This window comes from Chlorocebus sabaeus, chromosome 5 (assembly GCF_047675955.1).
Source record: "Chlorocebus sabaeus isolate Y175 chromosome 5, mChlSab1.0.hap1, whole genome shotgun sequence".
Classification (NCBI taxonomy): domain Eukaryota; kingdom Metazoa; phylum Chordata; class Mammalia; order Primates; family Cercopithecidae; genus Chlorocebus; species Chlorocebus sabaeus.
The window spans coordinates 65,850,572-65,872,124 of record NC_132908.1 but is presented as its reverse complement, the minus strand read 5'-3'; the positions used below and the strand labels follow the sequence as shown (position 1 = coordinate 65,872,124).

General features: G+C 42.2%; 1 protein-coding gene across 1 annotated transcript in view; it reads right to left on the bottom strand.

Moving 5' to 3' along the window:
• The window catches only part of TANGO6 (transport and golgi organization 6 homolog), a 252,551-nt gene that overhangs the window by 176,409 nt on the left and 54,589 nt on the right, over positions 1-21,553 (bottom strand). The window contains exons 8-12 of the mRNA XM_007993836.3: positions 18,535-18,647; positions 16,529-16,705; positions 11,586-11,724; positions 9,765-9,956; positions 2,690-2,824 (exon numbers count right to left, since the gene is read on the bottom strand). Coding sequence (XP_007992027.1) covers positions 2,690-2,824; positions 9,765-9,956; positions 11,586-11,724; positions 16,529-16,705; positions 18,535-18,647 — 756 coding nt within the window. The remainder of the gene's footprint in view (positions 1-2,689; positions 2,825-9,764; positions 9,957-11,585; positions 11,725-16,528; positions 16,706-18,534; positions 18,648-21,553) is intronic.

Here is a 21,553-nt window from a genome sequence, read left to right as displayed (position 1 = left end):
AGTAGCAGATTTAGGCCAAAGATAAAGGGGGTGACGTGCTTATGTTCACTTAACTAACTGCAAAGTCAGAGGAATGCCGGATGTAATCAGTGAGTCAGGATGGCTCACAGAAAGGCAGGGGCCTGCAAGGTATAACCTTGACATCAGTCAGGTGAGTCTGTCTTAGAATACAACTAACATGCACAGCCAGCCCTCTAACAATGGGCTTTTAGAAAGGGAAATGGAGATTTCTGTGATCTATCTTCCATTTGGGATGTGGTTTGAAATAAGTGTGAAGTAAAGACAAGCCAAAAAAAAGACTATTCAACTTAATATTCAACCAGAAAAACAAAAATCAATTTGGCCAACTAAATCCAATAAGAATACAACTTAAGAAAAATGATTCCAGGCCGGGCACGGTGGCTCAAGCCTGTAATCCCAGCACTTTGGGAGGCCGAGACGGGCGGATCATGAGGTCAGGAGATCGAGACCATCCTGGCTAACATGGTGAAACCCCGTCTCTACTAAACATACAAAAAACTAGCCGGGCGAAGTGGCGGGTGCCTGTAGTCCCAGCTACTCGGGAGGCTGAGGCAGGAGAATGGCGTGAACCCGAGAGGAGGAGCTTGCAGTGAGCTGAGATCCGGCCACTGCACTCCAGCCTGGGTGACACAGCAAGACTCCGTCTCAAAAAAAAAAAAAAAAAGAAAAATGATTCCAGCCAGTCACAGTGGCTCACGCCTGTAATCCTAACACTTTGGGAGGCCGAGGCAGGTGGATCACCTGAGGTCAGGGGTTTGAGACCAGCCTGGCCGCCATGGCAAAACGCTGTCTCTACAATAAATACAAAAATTAGCCAGGTGTGGTGGCGCATGCCTGTAATCCCAGCTACTTGGGAGGCTGAGGCAGGAGAATTGCTTGAACCCAGAGGCGGAGGCTGCAGTGAGCCGAGACTGTGCCACTGCACTCCAGCCTGGGCGACAGAGTAAGACTCTGTCTCAAAAAAAAGAAAAATGATTCCATCAGTGAAATTTTCCTTGATAGTTCTAACAGCAAGGGTATACTATGGTGCTAGAAACTGAACCAAAAGCTTTTTTTTCCCCCAAACAATGTGGAAAATATACATTAGAAGTGCTAAGTAAATCTACCAAGAAATGGGCTTCACACTAATAACAGGCCCAGATAAAATTCCTTTTCCTTTTTGATAGGCTAGTGAAAGGCATATTCTAATACGTCAAGAATCAGAATCAGATTTGAATCCTCAAGCTCAAAAATCCATTCCCAGAGGGTATCCTACTCATTGCTAAGGGTTTTGAGCAGATTGGCTTCAGGGTGGATTTTGTAAGACTCACACTAAGCCTATTCTGCTTTCCTGCAGACTCCTCACCTAATTTGGTATGTAATCAGCCAGTCACACACACATGCATGGTCTAGCCCTTGCCTATCTTTTGTCCTTGCTGGCATGCTCTTCCCCTTGGTCTCTACAATTCACCAACACCAGCCTTCTATCAGTGTCTCAAGTATACCAAGCTCTTTGCTGCTTCTAAGCCTTTGTACGTGATGTTTTCCTTACTTGAAAGAGTTTCCTTCAAATCTTAGCTTACGCTTACACTTCCTCAGTGGAAATATTCCCGGCCTAGGTTAGATGTTATGTGCTCTTGGTACCCACCACTTCTCTTTTGAGGCCCTTCATTCAATTCTAAGTACATTTCCAAACAGCCGTTTAGTGTCTGACTTCCTTACTGGACTGCAAGTTTCATGAGGGTCTGCCCTGTCCCCTGCTGTATTCCCAGCACCCTAGCTTAGTATGTGTGGCACATGAGTATGCAATATGTAGTTTTGTTTGTTTGTTTGTTTTGTTTTGTTCTAATTTTTTTTGAGATGGAGTTTCGCTCTTGTCACCCAGGCTGGAGTGCAATGGCACGATCTCAGCTCACTGCAACCTCCAGCTACCGGGTTCAAGCAATTTTCCTGCCTCAGCCTCCCAAGTAGCTGGGATTATAGGCGCCCACCACCACATCCAGCTACTTTTTTTTGTATTTTTAGTAGAGACGGGGTTTCACCATGTTGGCCCGGCTGGTCTCAAACTCCTGACCTAGGTGATCCACCCACCTCGGCCTCCCAAAGTGCTGGGATTACAGGCTCAGTGAGTCACCGCACCCAGCCAATATGTAATGTTTAAAAAAAAAACTTAAAAAATTATAAATTAGGTATGTAAAGGACATACACACTTAAAAGTGGCGAGAAGCAAAGCTTTAACATGCTACCTGATGTGGGATGAAGAATGAATCCTGTGCTAAAATGAAGCATTCAAAATAGATGGATCTTATGCAACCAGCAAGTTATTAAGGACTTTCCCCAACAACAGTAGCAGAAACAAGGGCTGGGCTTCGGAGAGTGAGGGCCAGAAAATCTACTATTCACCTCAGATGCAAAACACCAGGCTAGATGTTCCCAGATTCAGATTGTAACAGGTAGAGAGGACCCTTCCCTTCTGATAGTGAAGTCTATTCAGGTGACAGAGTGGAAACGGTGCAACTTTCTTGTTCTCCACTTTGGAGAGAATTCTCATTAACAAACTAACTTCTTTATTCTGGTTCTCCTATGTACAATATCCATTCTTATTTCTCACAAGGGTATGGAAGGAAAACAACTGGTATTTTGCTTCTCCCTTCCCTCCATTCAAGCTTGGCTCATGTCTACAACTCACCTGAACAGCTCCTCCCAGCATGACAGCCACCAGCCCCATAGACATGCTCAGCGTCTGTGATTCCACGGTGCTCTCTGCCTGATGGGCCAAGCTTGCACAGGCTCTCTGCAATGTCGCTGCTACAAAGTCCACCACCTACCAAAAAAAGGGAATTGAGAATCAATGAGGAATAATAATTTAAAAAATCAAAATTCTCGTTACATCTTATGTCTACATCCTCATCTTCTTTATCTACATCATGATAGCAAGAACCATCCAGAACAATTGCTACTTATCATGCAGGTGTGAAGTTCAGTGTTTTGCTATTTTTTTTTAATAGCATTTAGTGGTTTATTATAAAGGTTATTACAAAGTACGCTGATGAACAGACAGATGGATAGGACAAGTGGGTGGGGGTGGAGCTTCCATGCCCTCTCTGGGTTAGCCCCATTCCCAGCATCTCCACACGTTCAGCAAGCGGAAAGCTCCCAAGTGTTTCATGTGTACAATCTCACTTAGTTCTCATCTCAACTCTAGGAGGTCAGTGCTATCATCCTCATTATGAAATGAAGAATCTGAGACTTTAAAAGGTTGTTTGTTTAAGGCCATACACTTAATAAATGAGAAAGCCTATTTATACTTTTCCAAATGTTTTAATATGCTACTCCAACTTCCTTTACTTTGCATGAATTTTGCCTGAAAATTAAAAAGCAAAATGACTTGTAAATGAACTCAAAATGGATCATGGACTGCAATGCAAAATACAAAACTATAAACTCCTAGCAGCTACCATGGAAAATCTAGATGGTCGCGGGTATGGTGAGGACTTTTCAGATGCAACACCAAAGGCACAATCCGTGAAAGAAAGTAATGATAAGCTGGACTTCACTGAAGTTAAAAATTCCTGCTCTGCGAAAGACACTGTCAAGAGAATACAAAGAGAAGCCACGGACAGGGAGAAAATATTCATCCAAAACAGTCTGACAAGGGACTGTTTTCCAAAATTTACAGAGAACTCTTAAAGCTCAATAATAAGAAAACTCGGGTTGGGCATGGTGGCTCATGCCTGTAATCCCACCATTTTGGGAGGCCGAGGTGGGTAGATCACTTGAGGTTAGGAGTTCAGACCAGCCTGACCAAAAGGTGAATCCTGTCTCTACCAAAAAATTACAAAAAATTATCCGGGCATGGTGGCACACCCATAGTCTCAGCTACTCGGGAGGCTGAGGTGGAAGAATCGCTTGAACCAGGAGGCGGAGGTTGCAGTGAGCTGAGACAGCACCAGCTGCAGCTGAGACTACACTCCAGCCTGGGCAACAGAGTGAGACCCTGTCTCAAAAAAAAAAAAAAAAAAAAAATTAGCCAGGCAGAGTGGCAAGTGCCTATAGTCCCAGCTACTCAGGAGACTGAGGTGGGAGGATTGCTTGAGCCCAGGAGGTCAAGGCTGCAGTAAGCCACAATGGTGTCACTGCACTCTAGCCTATGTAACAGAAAGAGATCCTATCTTGAAAAGAAAAGAGCCCAATTAAAAAAGAGCAAAAGTCCTAAACCGATATCTCACCAAAGAAAATATACAGATGGCAAAAAAGCATATGAAAAGATGCTCCACATCCTATGGCATTGGAGAACTGGAAATGAAAACATTGTTGATATACTTTTACACACCTAACAGAATGGCCAAAATCCAGAGAACTGATTTCACCAGGAATGCTGGTGAGGATGGAGATCAACGGGAGCTCTCATTCACTCATTGGTGCTGGGAATGTAAAATGGTACAGCCACTTTGGCAGACCGTCTGGCACTTCCTTACAAAACTAAACATACTCTCACCATACAATCTAGCCATTGCTTGCCTTGATATTTACTCAAATGAGTTGAAAACGTATGTCCATACAAAACCTGCACATGGTTGTTTACAGCAGCCCTAGTTATAATTGTTAAAACCTGAAGTAACCAAGATGCCCTTCAGTAGGTGAATGCATCAATAAACTGTGGTACATCCAAAAAATGGAAAAATAGCACCAAAAAATGGGCAATCAAGCTATGAAAAGACACGGAGGAACCTCGAATGCATATTACTAAGGGAAAGAAGCCAAGCTGAAAAGGCTACATGCTGTATGATTTCAACTATATTACATTTTGGAAAAGGCAAAACTATGGAGACAGTAAAAAGATCAAGGGTTGCCAGGGGTTAGGAGAGAGGGAGAACAGAACAGGTGGAGCACAGAGGATTTTTACGGTGGTGAAACTATTCTGTATGATATCATCATGGTGGATACATGGCATTACAAATTTGTCCAAATCCATAGTTTGTACAACGCCAAGAGCGAGCCCTAATGTAAACTATGGACTTTGGGTGGTGATGTGTCAATGTAGACTGATCAGCTGTAAAAAATGCATCACTCTGGTGGGAGATGTTGACAATGGGGGAGGCTATGTTGTGTGAGTGCAGGGAGTGTAAGGGAAATCTCTGTCTCTTCTGTTCAATTTTATTGTGAAATCTAAAACTGCTCTAAAAAATAAACTCTCCTTATAAAAAATGACCTGTTACTTTCTGACTATGTCAGGGGGTCCTGGATCTGCTTCTCAAAAGGAGGTTTCCTCCTCAGGGATTCCTGCCCTGACTCACTCCTGACATTTTGACAGTCTAATTCTAGTAAGTAAAGAATGGAGGGGTAGTGTTCAGTTTCATCTAGAAGTCAGTGTCTTCGAACCATTTGTGCAAATGATTGACAGCAGTGATTCCCAACCTTTTTGGCACCAGGGACCAGTTTCATGGAAGACAATTTTCCCGCACACCAGGGTTGGCAGAGGCGGGAGGGGGAGAGGGGTGGGGAATGGTTTCAGGATGAAACTATGCCACCTCAGATCATCAGGTGTTAGTTAGATTCTCATAAGGACTGTGCAACCTAGATCTCTTGCATGCACATTTCACAATAGGGTTCGCGCTCCTATGAGAATCTAATGCTGCTGCTGATCTGACAGGAGGCGGTGCTCAGGTGGTACAGCTCACTTGTGTGCTGCTCACCTCCGGTTATGAGGCCGGGTTCCTAACAGGCCACAGAACAGTACCAGTCCGTGGCCTGGGGGTTGGAGACCCCTGATCTAGAGTCTTTTTTTAAGTATTAAATAGTTGAAAGGATTAAGATTGTTCCTAGAAAAGACTTTATATAGCATTTGGCTAACAACTAAGCTTTAAATAGAATTAATTTGGTCAGCATCATTTTCAATGCATTTGGATTAATCACCTTAAGTAAAAACACCTTTGAATAAATGACAGCACACAAATGCACATGCGTGTACACACACATGCATACTTAGGATTAATAACTCAAAAGAGAGAAATCATTTTAGAAATGGAAAGGCTGAGAAGGTCATAATAAGCCTCCAAATAACATGCAAGCTTGCATGTTTAATTCTCTGGACAAATCACATGCTGTGCTAGAATCTTTATTGCAAGCTTAAAGTCAGGAGAATGGCTTGTTAACACTTGTCTTCTGAAGCAATGCAGGAAACTAGAAAGGTTATTAAAAGTTCCACTTACTGAAATGAATAATGCTGTTTATGGCAGTTTTCACCACCTCCTCCATCCCTAAGATTTTATTCATACTAGAAGATAAGGACACTGGCCCTTTCTAGAAACACTAGGTAGAAACTGTTTCTACTATCTTGGGCCAACTATTTTGCCTCCAGGGAGTTTTCTAAAGCACTCCTTAGCTGGGCACAGTGGCTAACGCCTGTAACCTAATACTTTGGGAGGCCAAGGCAGGAGATCACTTTAGGCCAGGAGTTCAAGACCAACCTGGCAATAAAGTGAGACCTATCTCTACAGAAAATTTAAAAATTAGCCAGGCACAGTGGCACACACCTGTAGTCCTGGCTACTCAGGAAGCTGAGGTAGGAGGATTGCATGAACCAAGGAGTTCAAGGTTGCAGTGAGCTGTGACTGCACCACTGCACTCCCACCTGGGTGACAAAGAGTGAGACCCTGTCTCTAACAACAATAACAAAAAATAAATAAAGCATTTCTAAATTACTCAACTAGGATTATTTAGCCTTCCAACTGTCTCTAAATTCCTCTCCAGTTTTTTTTTTTTTTTGAGATGGAGTTTAGCTCTGCTGCCTAGGCTGCAGTGCAGTGGCGTGATCTCGGCTCACTGCAACCTCCACCTCCCGGGTTCAAGCAATTCTCCTGCCTCAGTCTCGTGGGTAGCCTCCCAAAGTGCTGGGATAACAAGCATAAGCCACTGCGCCCGGCCTCCACGGGGGTGTGTGTGTGTGTGTGTGTGTGTGTATAGCTATCAAAACAAGTCGTATGATCCTATTACTAAAATAGACACTTTCTATGTTTGTGTGTATGTAAAAAAAACCAAAAAACAAAAAACAGGGAACCGTTAACTGTAAAGAGATAGCCAGCTATCATTGTCATCTATGAAGTACACTTTCCGCCAAACATTCTTAGTGTTAACACCAAAATCCCCTACCCATTTGGACAGCAGCTCCTCCACCTACTACACATTTCCTGTGATTTTGGTGGGGCTGCCAGCCACAAGAATAGGTGTGGGACCGAAGCCTGTTCTAAAATTTATATATGCTGTGGAGAGTGGGGACAGACCTTTACTTTTTACTTAAAACTTCTTATAAACGTACATAATTTCAAAAGCCAAATATTCCCAAAAGCTTATAGTGAAAAACAGCAGTGCCCTACATAATTTCTTCCCATCTGATTCAGGCTCTACAGAAGCAACCACTTTTAGTTTGGTTTAATAATAAACTCTTTAGTTTATTAATAACATTAAGTCCAGGCGCCTGTAATCCCAGCACTTTGGGAGGCCAAGGCAGGTAGATCACCTGAGGCTGGCAGTTTGAGACCAGCCTGATCAACATGGAGAAACCGCATCTCTACTAAAAATACAAAAATTAGCCGGGCGTGGTTGCAGGCACCTGTAATCCCAGCTACTCCAGAGGCTGAGGCAGGAAAATCACTTGAACCAGGGAGGCAGAAGTTGTGGTAAGCCGAGATTGCACCACTGCACTCCAGCCTGGGCAACAGAGTCAGACTCGGTCTCAAAAAAAAAAACAAAAAGAAAAAGAAACTGTATATTGTCTCTACCAACGCTTATTGACACTGGGTTGTCATTGCTTCTTGGGATTGACAATGGACTGAGCTGGAAATATCTATTGTTTAAAAAGAGAAAAATAAATCATGAGTTCATACTAATATTTCCAACTGAAATTCAATATTACAGGGTTTTAAGCTGGGCATGGTGGTGTGCACCTGTGGTCTCAGCTACTTGGGAGGCTGAGGTAGGAGAATCACTTGAGCCCAGGAATTCAAGTCCAGCCTGGGCAACATAGTGAGATTCTGTCTCTTAAAATAAAATAAAATAAATTATAGGGTCTTTATTCTGGTTCTTTATATCTCTTTTTTAATGCTAAAAATCTTGATTCCTAATAATATTCACAAAATTAACTTATTTTCTTTATGTGTGTATTTCCAAATAATATACCAATAATGGCTGGGTGCTTTTGCTCACGCCTGTAATCCCAGCACTATGGGAGGCCAAGGCAGGTGGATCACCTGAGGTCAGAAGTTCAAGATCAGCCTGGCCAACATGGTGAACCCCATCTCTACTAAAAATACAAAAATCAGCTGGGCACAGTGGTGCACACCTATAATCCCAGCTCCTCGGGAGGCTGAGGCAGGAAAATTGCTTGAACCCAGGAGGTGGAAGTTGCAGTGAGCTGAGATTGCGCCGCTGCACTCCAGCCTGGGTGACAGAGTGAGACTCCGTCTCAAAAAAATAATAATAAAATAAAATAATATACCAATATTATCACTAGCAGTGAGATTACCAAATGCAATTTAATATTTCCTTGTGGTTCTTTTTGCCCTGATACATTTTAACCTTAGCTGAAGGATAATTTAATGGGACAAATCATTTTTGTACCAGCCTGACACCATTATTCCTTAATTAGGAGTAAAGGGAACTAAGTGCAAAAGCGCAAGTCATATCAGTTTTTAGACCATTTCCCCTTCCAACTAGCATCCTGAGACAAAAACATAAGGTCTGGATGAAAAAGTCTTCAGGGAATGGATATAAACACAGGAGAAACAAATCACCCTACTGAGTAACACGGGGTCAGTGAACTGAAAGAATAAGAGGCCAGGAAAGAAATCATGAGCATAATTCTCATTAAACAGGCACGGTAAGTCAGAGCTGACAGGCAGCTGCAAATTTTCTCAGCAGGAGCTATAGTGAAAGGCTGCTTAGCAACACCCGAAGGCAGATGACAATGACGACCATACAAAGAGCTGGAGAATCAGATTTAAGCGTGACAATCATGCCATCTTACAACTGCCTATTGACCAACCAAGCAACAACTAATTCTAGTTAAGTGGTAAAATCTGGCGACTGTACTGCCTTTGCTTTGTTACTTTTATTTCCTGTCTTTTTTAAAGGTGGGAAAAATAATGTCTGAGCCAATAAAATTCAGGCACTGACTCGCATAACGATACTCCTCTAAAAGCATTTTTTAAAACATCTTAAAACTTTACAGAATGTTGTGGAGATAACTGTGAGTAAGAGGACCTATAATAAAATTCAAGGTAATCTCACTATTATTAGTGGTTTCTTTTCTTCAAATTGAGTGTATAATCATTTTCAAGTTTTGATACACATTAGAATCATCCATGGAGCTTGAGTAGGACAAAGATGCCCAGGCTCTAATGCAGACATGCTGAATCAGAATCTCTAAACGTGGGCTGGCTATCAATATACTGAAAAAGATCCCAGATAACTTTTTTTGCACCCAAAGTTGAAAACTACTATAACATAACATATAAACATTTAAGACAAAACTTTATGTGCATGAGAATCACCTCGGGAGCTTGTTAAACGTGTGGAGTCTCAGGACATTGGAACGCTTTGGATTCAGTGGCCTGGTGTGGGCTGTGTAGTTTCCATATTTAACCAGCATTCCAGGAAACACCTCACGATCCAGGTGTCATCAAATCACACTCTCAGCAACATTTTTAAACTATATTTTTTGGAAAGAAAAAAAGGCTAGGGTCCAGAATGTGGCAACTACTGACCTGAGTGATATTTGTGAATATCTGCTCAGACATTCTCTCGCACAGAACAGCTATCAGCTGCAGGACAAGCAGCTTCTGCTCTTGGCCTTCCACAAGAAGAGTCTGATATTGCTCTAATTCCAAGAGGCTCTTGCTGGAGAAGGGCTCAGTTTTTAACCCTGTTTCATTTTCCGTGGCCACATGAGTCAACTCCTACAAGCATGGCAGGAAAGAAAAAGTGAAGATAAAGCCAGGAGAACTAAGGCCTTCTCAAACATAAGTAGAAAACTCTGTTTGAACTGCATGTTTAAAGAAATAGTCTGTGTTTGTTGCAACATTATTTATAATAGCCAAAACTTGGAGACAAGCTAAATGTCCAGCAATAAGAAAAAATTATGATGTATTTATAATATCACAGCAGTTAAAATAAATGAATTAGATTTATATGGGTATCAACATACATAGATCTCAAAAAACACTACTGAGTGAAAAATGTAAGTTTCAGAATAATATATACAGTATGATACCATGTATATAAAAATTTAAAATCTCACAATAAAAAACATACACACACACACACAAAGAAATAGTTTGACAAGCTTTCTGCTTTGTGGGTATTTCTATGATTTCTACTAGTGGCCTTCCTTGAACTGAGCCTCAGATCACCTCACATTCTCAAACCCCTTTTGGAGACCATTAGATGCCTCCAGCACTACAGCTCTTTTCCTCTAAGATACTTAGAACTAACTTCTAAGAAATTATGTATTACTGTGGGTTTTGTAGGCTATTCACCTATCCTTCTTGGCTTACTGAAACCTCTGCCTCCTGGGCTCAAGTGATCCTCTCACCTTAGCCTCCCGAGTAGCTGGGACTACAGGCACAAGCCCCCATGCCAGGCTAATTTTTTGTATTTTTGGTAGAGACGGGGTTTCGCCATGTTGCCCAAGCTGGTCTCAAATGCCTGAGCTCAGGTGATCCACCTGGCTCGGCCTCCCAAAGTGCTGGGAGTGAGCCACCTTTTTTTAAGTATACAATTAAGAGCACATCCCCTTGGAATGTTATTTAGAAAGAGTATCGCTGGGCATGGGGATGGGTGTAAACATGGGAGGTAAGAAAGCATCAAAAAGTGTCCCCTACTTCAAGTTCTAGAAATGTTAGCCCTGATTCCCTCCTTGAATTCTCCCATACCTACAGAAACCTTAAACTCTCTTAGAGCTCTTTTAGAGTAGACACTTTATTTAGGGGAAAGAGTTGAGAAGGCAGAGCTGGAGGTCACTGGCTTATGATGTCATACAGTGCAACAAGGAGTAACAGTATGGGGTACAAGTTACTGTCAGAGAACAGAAGAAAAGCAAGCAAAGCACAACCACTGGCACTAAGAAACAAACCCGGAAAAGGCTTCAGGTGCCTGCAAAATGAAATGTAGGAAGCAGAATTGCTAAATCTCCTTTGCAAATACCTGACAAAACAACAGTCAGAAAGGATAAGGGATTACTCTATAGCTGTAAAACCTGCTATTAACTTCAAAAGAGTTCTTACTGTCAACACAGAGCAAAGATTAACCCTTTCATAGATCGAGGGTTCTGCTTTGTTCATCTCTAAACTGCCAGTGCCGATTATTTGGGGAAGTAGTAGATAACATGAGTACTAGTGAAGAAAAGTTTCTTCTTTTTACCAGTCCAAAGGCTACTAAAAAAATAAATTCCTTTATGTCCTCTGATCGCTTTCCTTAAATTAGGGCCTACATTTTAAGATCTAAAATTATAAATGCTTTGAAAATTCAAAGGGTTTCCTGGCACTCCCCTGGAATAACACTGACCAGGAATTACAGGTAGTTCTTACTTTCAAACAGAAGATGAAGAAGTCTCCTGCCAAACCGCATTCCTGGCAGTGGGACAGCAAGTCCCCGAGATGCTCTACCCGGCCCTGCTCTGAGGATACCTTCTGGTACAGGGCTTCATCTTCATCTTCATCTTCATCACTGCAATGCAGGGTAAAATTTATCTTGGCAGAGTCACCAGAGATACACATAATTTTAAACCCCATAACAATCTTCTAAAGTAACATGTTATGTCCAAACAGTTAATCATTAAAAAGATCCCCCAAATTTATTTAACTTATTTTACTATTTCTCCATTCTGAAAAAAGTATTGATTCTCAGAAACTAGGTTGTTATGTCCTGCATGGTCATTTTCTCAAATAGGGAAAGATTCATGAAGATGGATGTTAGCCGGGCACAGTGGTGCACACCTGTAGTGTACCAGGAGGCTGAGGCAGGAAGACTGCTTGAGCCCACGAGTTTGAGGTTGTAGTGCATTATGGTCACAACTGAATAGCCACTGAACTCCAGTAACATAGACAACATGGTAAGATCTCATTTCTAAAAAAAAAAAAAAAAGATGGATGTTGGAGAATTACTATTACTTCTACAAAAGCAAGGAGGAATTAAAGTATATACAAGTCATATGCAGATATTCTGGGTCCTGAGGAAAAACAGAAAGAGAAGGCTGTAAAGTAAGGCTAGATCACAGAGGGCCTTGGATGTCATTCAAAAGAACTTTGACTTTTTTCTGATAAGCTACTGAAGGGTTATGGGCAGCAGAAAAAGATGTGATCATCATGGGAGGACATGCAGTCTCAACTGAAAGGAACCAATTAGCTGAGATAAGAAAATGCATAAAGGTTCAGAAAAATGAGTAGGTTGAATGTGATTACCAAGTTATAAAATATGGCTAAATCAGTGCTATGATTACCGCGAAAATTTCTATATTTATTTATTTATTTGAGATGGAGTCTCGCTCTTGTTGCCCAGGCTGGAGTGCAATGGTACGATCTTGGTTCACTGCAACCTCCGCCTCCCGGGTTCAAGCAGTTCTCTTGCCTCAGCCTCTGGAGTAGCTGGGATTACAGGCGCCCACCACCACGCCCAGCTAATTTTTTGTATTTTTAGTAGAGACAGTGTTTCACTATGGTGGCCAGGCTGGTCTCGAACTTCTGACCTCGTGATCTGCCCGCCTTGGCCTACCAAAGTGCTGGGATTACAGGCATGAGCCACTGCACTCAGCTGTTTTTTGTTTTTTGTTTTTAAATTTTTGAGACAGGGTCTCACTCATTGCCTAGGCTGGAGTACAGTGGTACAATCATGGCTCACTGCAGCCTCAACCTCCCAGACTGAGGCAATCCTCCCACTTCAGCCTCCTAAGTAGCTGGGACTAGAGAGGTGCACCATCACAACCAACTAATATTTGTATTTTTTGGTAGAAACCGGGTTTTGCCATATTGCCCAGACTGATCAAGAAATATTTGTACTTTCTCATGAGGTACTATGGCTTTTAGTTTTTAATTCTTCTGACAAGTGAAAAGACAAAGATACCATGTATACATATATATATATATACACACACACCTGTGTGTGTGTGTACATACTTTTTTTATAATTTTTTTTTTTTTTAAGATGGAGTTTTACTCTTGTCACCTAGGCTGGAGTACAATGGCGCAATCTTGGCTTACTGCAACCTCCACCTCCCGGGTTCAAGTGATTCTCCTGCCTCAGCCTCCTGAGTAGCTGGGATTACAGGCGACTGCCACCACGCCTGTCTAATTTTTGTATTTTTAGTAGACACAGAGTTTCACCATGTTGGCCAGGCTGGTCTCAAACTCTTGACCTCATGTGATCTGCCCGTCTCGGCCTCCCAAAATGCTGGGATTACAAGCATGAGCCACTGTGCCCGGCCCTTTTTTTTTTTTTTTTTTTTTAAAGAAATGGGGTCTCGCTATGTTGCCCAGGCTGATCTTGAACTCCTGACCTCAAGCAATCCTCACACCTTGGCCTCCCAAAATGCTGGGATTACCAGTATGAACCACCATACGCAGCTCAAGATACTATATTATTATACCATATCATCATATAAACAAATACAAAAGCATTGAAGATGTACCAAAAAGCAAAACACTAAAATAATGTGAACAGGAAATAAGATACTAGTTGACTTTTGTTTTCCTCTTTATATGTTTTTTGTATTATAAAAAGAATATGTGTTATTTCAGCGACCAATGACACAAAATTTTTTCAGACTAAATTGAGAAAAAAAAATGACAGGTGTTTCTTCATCTCACTGAAAAGTACAATTATTAACTTGGCAGACCATCTCATCAGGCAGTATGTCTCAGTGTGCCAGTTCACTAAGAACATGGACTTCCCACACCTATAATCCCAGCACTTTGGGAGGCCGAGGCGGGTGGATCACGAGGTCAGGAGATGGAGACCATCCTGGCTAACTCGGTGAAACCCCACCTTTACTAAAAATACAAAAAATTAGCCAGGCATGGTGGCGGGCGCCTGTAGTCCCAGCTATTCGGGAGGCTGAGGCAGGAGAACGGTATGAACCTGGGAGGCGGAGCTTGCAGTGAGCTGAGATCGCGCCACTGCACTCCAGCCTGGGCGACAGAGCAAGACTCTGTCTCAAAAAAAAAAAAAAAAAAAAAAAAAAGAACATGGACTTCCTATTCCTCTAATAGAATGAATAACCTATACATTTAGCTTAGGATATTTCCTGTATTATCCCAGAATCTTCCAGAGTCCTTCAGATCAGTCATGTTTTCTCCACAACATTCTATGTTGAAGGAAAAGCTAAAATGGATAAACATCACTTCTAAGCTTCTGTGAGCCATTTTGATTGTGAAAATGAAGTACTGTATTCAAATACGTCTAAAATAACATGACGTTAGCCTGGCATGGTGGCGAGCGCCTGTAGTCCCAGCTACTCGGCAGGCTGAGGCAAGAGAATTGCTTGAACCCAGGAGGTGGAGGTTGCAGTCAGCCAAGATCATACCATTGCACTCCAGTCTGAGCGATAGAGCAACACTAAGCCTCAAAAACAAAACAAAAACACATGACAATTATCTTAAGAAGCACTACTTTAGTCACTCTTAAAAATTCAACGATAAGGCCGGGCGCGGTGGCTCACGCCCGTAATCCCAGCACTTTGGGAGGCTGAGGTGGGTGGATCACCTGAGGTCAGGAGTTCGAGATCAGCCTGACCAACATGGAGAAACCCCGTCTCTACTAAAAATACAAAATTAGCCAGGCGTGGTGGCACATGCCTGTAATCCCAGCTACTTAGGAGGCTGAGGCAGGAGAATCGCTGGAGCCCAGGAGGCAGAGATTGCAGTGAGCCAAGATCGCACCATTGCACTCCAGCCTGGGCAACAAGAGCAAAAACTCTGTCTCAAAAAAAAAAAAAAAAAAAAAATCAATGATAAAGAGTAAATTCCAAACAATTATATTTAATTGCCGAAAAGTAAAAACTCTGGATCTAAAGATCATAAAATCTAAGCTGCTCTTACAGAGTTTCTTTAAATAAACTTTTTTTTTTTTTTTTGAGACAGAGTCTTACTCTGTCACCTAGGCGGGAGTGCAGTGGCACGATCTTGGCTTACTGCAACCTCCACCTCCCGGGTTCAAGTGACAGTCCTGCCTCGCCTCCCGAGTAGCTGGGGCTACAGGTGCCAGCCCCCACAACTGGCTAATTTTTGTATTTTTAGTAGAGACGGGTTTCACCATGTTGGCCAGGCTGGTCTTGAACTCCTGACCTCAAGTGATCCACCCACCTCAGCCTCCCAAAGTGCTGGGATTACATGTGTGAGCCACCATGCCTGGATCTTCTTTCTTTCTTTTCTTTTTTTTTTGAGACTATCTTACCCTGTTGCCCAGGCTGGAGTGCAGTGGTACGATCCCAGCTCACCGCAATTTCCACCTCCTGGTTCAAGCAATTCTTGTGCCTCAGCCTCACAAGTAGCTAGGTCTACAGACATGCACCACCATGCCTGGCTAATTTTTGTATTTTTAATAGAGATGGTGTTTCACCATGTTGGCCAGGCTGGTCTCAAACTCCTAACCTCAGGTGATCCACCCGCCTCAGCCTCCTAAAGTGCTGTGATTACAGGTGTGAGCCACCGTGTCTGGCCAAAAACATCTTGATAAACTGTTGCTAGGCAGAATAGCAGCTTGAGTTCGTACTGATGATTCTGTTTGCAATCTATGTGTTTTTCTATTTTCCTCGAGTCCACCAAACTGAAGGGGTGTTTTAAAACTTTACCAAGTTAACCATGAATATATAATAATATTTCAACGCTTCAACAAACAGCAGCACTTTGAATGTGATGTGAAATCCAAACAGGATAGTAGTCACCCGTTCATATTACATGGACTATGACCAACAGGAAATTATGTTCTGAGGTAATAACATTAGATCATCCAGAAAGTGGAAATAATTTAAAATATGCAATTGTGAGATGTTGGATAAATAAATGATCCATTTCACTAATATTTATTAAGCACTTTCTAACAAACAAATCTCCATCATAAAATTACCATAAAAGATAGCTATCGGACAATTTCCCTCAGGAATAAGTCTGAAGATAAACACACACATATACCATTTTTAGAGTCAGAAAGATAATTGGATTATTATGGTGTTAAAGGTGAACATGTGTCTGCCCTTTACTCTGATTAACTGGCAAAGATGGTGGAATAAGTGGGCTTGTTGTGATGCAGAGCTGTGAGGCTCCAGTAAATTGCACCAACTATTAGCAGGCATCTTGGGAAAAAACCTGGAGGATTATTTAAGGCTTACGTTTCATTTAGAGAATATAAACAGCAAGCACCTCAGCCACTTGAGTTTCTGGTTTCTTTTCTATCAGCGCCCCTTAGTGGTTGAATGACTGAATGGCCTTTTGGGCAGAACTAAATCTGAAGAGAGACAGTAATGGATGGGTGGACTCACCTAAAGGCCTCTTTGATGGTAATCATAATGCCACCTTGAGTGGCAGCTCTAAACTGACACAGAGAATGGAGAGAGGGCACAGCTTTGTCCAACCCTGCAAATCCTTTCAGGCTGGCAATTGCCTTCTTCCTTTCCAGCTTCCCCAGAATCCATAATAAGATTTCTTGGCAAAGTGACCTGGCAGAAAAAGCAGTTATGAATGAGCTTGTCATCTTACTCCATGCATCTAACAAGCTAACATAAAAAAAGAAAGAAAGGCTGTCAGGTTCCACTGCATTTTAAATGCTGGCACGATCTCCTAGTACTACTGAAATGCAGGAGTGGAAAGTATGCTTCTTGTGAATTTCAGAATGCAAATATCCTGAAATTCAATGACTGACTGACTAATCCTTGGCTCTGGCAGCAACCCTGATTTGCCACATAAGCCCCACGTGATTTCTTTTTTTTTTTTTCGGTAATTCCAAGTGTACTACTGCCTTTGCATCAGGTACTGTCAAAGAAAGTACACACGGATAAAAATCATCTACTCTCAGCAAGACCAATAGCTGGAGACCAAGAAACTGCATACCAACAAAATATTGCTGATACTTCAACTCCTTTCATCTGTATCAATCAACTAGAATAGGAACTAAATCAATGTTCACATGTTCCTTGTCTGTCTCTGATGAGGACATGACAGTGCTGTGAGGACTTGAGTTTTAAAACAAAAACCAGAGGCCAGGCGTGGTGGCTCACACCTGTAATCCCAGCATTTTGGGAGGCTGAGGCGGGTGGATCATCTGAGGTCAGGAGTTCGAGACCAGCCTGGCCAACATGGTGAAACCCCATCTCTACTAAAACCACAAAAATTAGCCGGGCGTGGTGGCAAGTGCCTGTAATCCCAGCTACCCAGGAGACTGAGGCAGAAGAATCACCTGAACTCAGGGACGGAGGTTGCAGTGAGCCAAGATCGCACCACTGCACCCCAGTCTGGACAACAGAGTGAGACTCTGTCTCAAAAAAAACACAAAAACCAAAAAACAAACAAACAAAAAAAAAACCAAGAGTTATTTTGTGGACTGTCCCTTGAAACCAAGTTCACACATGTACAGCCTCCCTCTTCCACTGTGTTCTCTTGTCATTGCCATTGTGGCTGTGGGCTACAGTGACGTGCTGACTCAAGCTAAAGAGCCAAGGGCACTATGTAAGCTTTGAATAGTACAAAAGATGGTGTCTTCCTTCACCACTTAGCAATGGTGATAATGATAGCTACCATTTATTGAGCTTACTATTTGCCGGGGACTGTGCTAAACATATTAATGCATACTGAGTCTTCACAATAACTTTGTGAAGAAGATACTATTATTGTATATTGGATTACATGTGAGGCTCTCCAAACACCAAAAATCATAATTCTGTAGGACTTGAGATAAGATAACTCTTACCTGGAGGAAGAAACAACATAAATTAATGTGAAAATATAGCTGATATAAAATGAATCCTACTTAAATTCTATGACAAAGGAGTATTTTCTGGATGACTAAGAAATCCCTTCCTTCTAAACAACACACTTTATCACTAACACCAAATCCCAGGCTAAATACAAAGTGCCACATTCAGATCTAGATTTCCCAAACATGTTTTCTAACTCCCCACAAGGTCATTATGATCCATCCCCTATTTCCTCCTTCCTAGACATGTAATTGCAGTTATTTCTCACTGATCGAAAAATGGCATGTTTACACATGTAAACAGAGATTTTGTCTTTGAGATTTAGGACAGAGGCTGAGGAAAGTCATTCTAAAAACTGTATCCAATGCCCTGTGATCTGCAAAATTCTTGTTCTTTTCCAGATAAGCAAAATAGGAAGATCCCAGTGTTTTCCTGACTTTGAAAGGAAATGATAATTTCAAAGTGGCAAACATAAATTCAAAATAAGAACAAAAACGACATGCAAAAAAGACGTCACCATTTATAAACAAGTAAGATTCTATTTATAAACAAATAAGGGTCCCTTGATTGTTTACCTTATGTGAGATACACTCTGCTTAGTAAAACAGTAGAGAAGAAAAAGCACTCCCAGGACAGGAAGCAGAGAATCCATCAAAACTGTTAAAGGTTCATTCCCAACCACGTACACCTAGAAAAAAGGAAATGGTGAAGAATAATCCCATGACTGCCTGGCCAGAGCAATGGGAATCACACACCAAACACCTAGCAGGGCTCAGTGTCTTCAGCAGTATCTCCTCCGAATCACACCATTTTAGCTCCAAGGATGTGCTCAGACATGGCAATGAAACCATTTGAGTTTGGCAGACAGGCTGAAACGAGAGTGAACTGGAGCAGCACCGTTTCATGTGTGCAGTCTCTAGACCTGCCCAGAATGGGTCAACTACCCCGCTTTCTGACCTCTTCCTTTCCCACTTTTGGCTACGTCTGAGTTTGCTAATCTACCTATTGTTTTACTATATAACTGTCCTACTGCTGAAGGCCCTGCTATTAGGAACAAGTAATTACTACCAAAGGGAAAAACTTTAAACTAGATTTGGAAAATCAAACCAAACCAAACCAAACCCAAAACACTGCTTACTCCAGTTTTATCACTCTTAAGATGTGACCACGACATGGACATGTCCTATTCTCCCTAATTCTATAAATGTTCAAAGAAATTATACTGTAGGGCTGGGCACAGCGGCTCATGTCTGTAATCCCAGAATTTTTGGAGGTCACGGAGGGAGGATTGTTTGAGGCCAGAAGTTCAAGCCTAGCTGAGCAACGCAGTAAGACTCCATCTCTACAAAAACATTTAAAAATTAGCCAGGCTTGGTAGTGCATGCCTACAGTCCCAACTACTTGGGAGGCTGAGGCAGAAGGATCGCTTGAGCCCAGGAATTCAAAGCTGCAATAAGCTATGATCATGCTACTGCCCTCTAGCCTGGGTGACGGAGTAAGACCTTGTCTCTTACAAAAAAGAGAAAAGTAATCGCACTATTCACCTAGATCTGTACTGGCTCTACACAGTTAAGTGTGTGAGGATGCTAACTACTGCCTATGAAAAAAAGGAAAAAAAAAAAACAACCAAGTATGTCAGGATGGTGACTTGTATTAACAATCACAGTGTTGCATGTTTTAGTTGTACCTTTCAATAAGGCTAGAACAAATGCATTCAATTCAATAAACTTTTACTGAACACTCACTGGGTTCAAAGCACTGTTTTAGGTACTGTAGTGAATATAAAAATCAGTAAGGGTCATTATCCTTCATATTGCTTGTGATATACAGGAAGAATAAAAAAAGTAAAACTATTATTATTATATTTGAGATGTGGTCTCTCTCACCCAGGCTGGAATGCAGTGGTGCAATCACAGCTCACTGCAGCCTCAATCTCCAAGCTCAAGTGATATTTTCTTTTTTTTTTTTTTTTTGAGACGGAGTCTCACTCTGTCGCCCAGGCTGGAGTGCAATGGCCGGATCTCAGCTCACTGCAAGCTCCGCCTCCCGGGTTCACGCCATTCTCCTGCCTCAGCCTCCCAAGTAGCTGGGATTACAGGCACCTGCCACCACGCCCAGCTAGTTTTTTGTATTTTTTAGTAGAGACGGGGTTTCACCATGTTAGCCAGGATGGTCTCGATCTCCTGACCTCGTGATTCGCCCGTCTCGGCCTCCCAAAGTGCTGGGATTACAGGCTTGAGCCACCGCGCCCGGCCCCCTCAAGTGATATTTTCATCTCAGCCTCCTGGGTAGCTGGAACCACAGGCACACACCACCATGCATGGCTAATGTTTTGTATTTTTAGTAGAGATGGGGTTTTGCCATGTTGCTCAGGCTGGTCTCAAACTCCTGGGCTCAAACAATCCTCCCATCTTGTCCTCCCAAAGTGCTGGAATTACAGGCATGAGCCACTGCACCCAGCCAAGTAAACCAATAATAATAATAATAATAATAATAATAATAAGGCAGATAATTGAAAGTATCTTAAGAAGTACAAAAATGTTATTTAAAACTCCAATTAAACACAATAGGATTTCAAAATGTAATTCTGTTATAAGAAGTTAATTAAAACCTGATAGTATGGATAGTGATAATGGTAAAAAGAGAAAGAAAAGGAGCTGACAATGATTATGATCATGGTATATGTTCCGGAAACCATGATAGGTTTTTATCTTCCAAGCACTATACTAGATACTTTAAAGAGCTAGCTCGTGCCGGGCGCAGTGGCTCAAGCCTGTAATCCCAGCACTTTGGGAGGCTGAGACGGGCGAATCACGAGGTCAGGAGATCGAGACCATCCTGGCTAACACGGTGAAAGCCCGTCTCTACTAAAAAATACAAAAAACTAGCCGGGCGAGGTGGCGGGCGCCTGTAGTCCCAGCTACCCGGAGGCTGAGGCAGGAGAATGGCATAAACCCGGGAGGCGGAGCTTGCAGTGAGCTGAGATCTGGCCACTGCACTCCAGCTTGGGCGACAGAACAAGACTCTGTCTCAAAAAAAAAAAAAAAAAAAAAAAGAGCTAGCTCGTTAAAATCATAACAATCTCACAAAGTCAGTACTAGCGGCCCTATTTTGAGAGTGAAAGGGGCCCAGTGTGATGGCTTACACCTGTAATCCCAGCACTTAGGGAGGCCAAGGAGGGAGGATCACTTGAGCCCAGGAGTTTGAGAACAGCCTGGGCAACATGGTGAGACCCCATCTCTATAAAAAATAAAATAAGGGAGGGGGGAGGGGGGAGGGATTGCTTTGGGAGTTATACCTGATGTAAATGACGAGTTGATGGCTGCTGACGATAGGTGCAGCACATCAACATGGCACAAGTATACATATGTAACAAACCTGCACGTTATGCACATGTACCCTAGAACTTAAAGTATAATAATAAAAATAAAAAATAAATAAAATAAAAGGGAAGGGAAGGGAAGCTTAAAGAAGCCCTTATTTATAGAAAGAGTTTTGAAGTAGGAATCAATGTTGTTCATGAAACTAACTAAAGATCATGGAGGTACTTTCATGAGCTGGAAAAATCTCTGTGCTTTTCCAGTGAATCCTGTC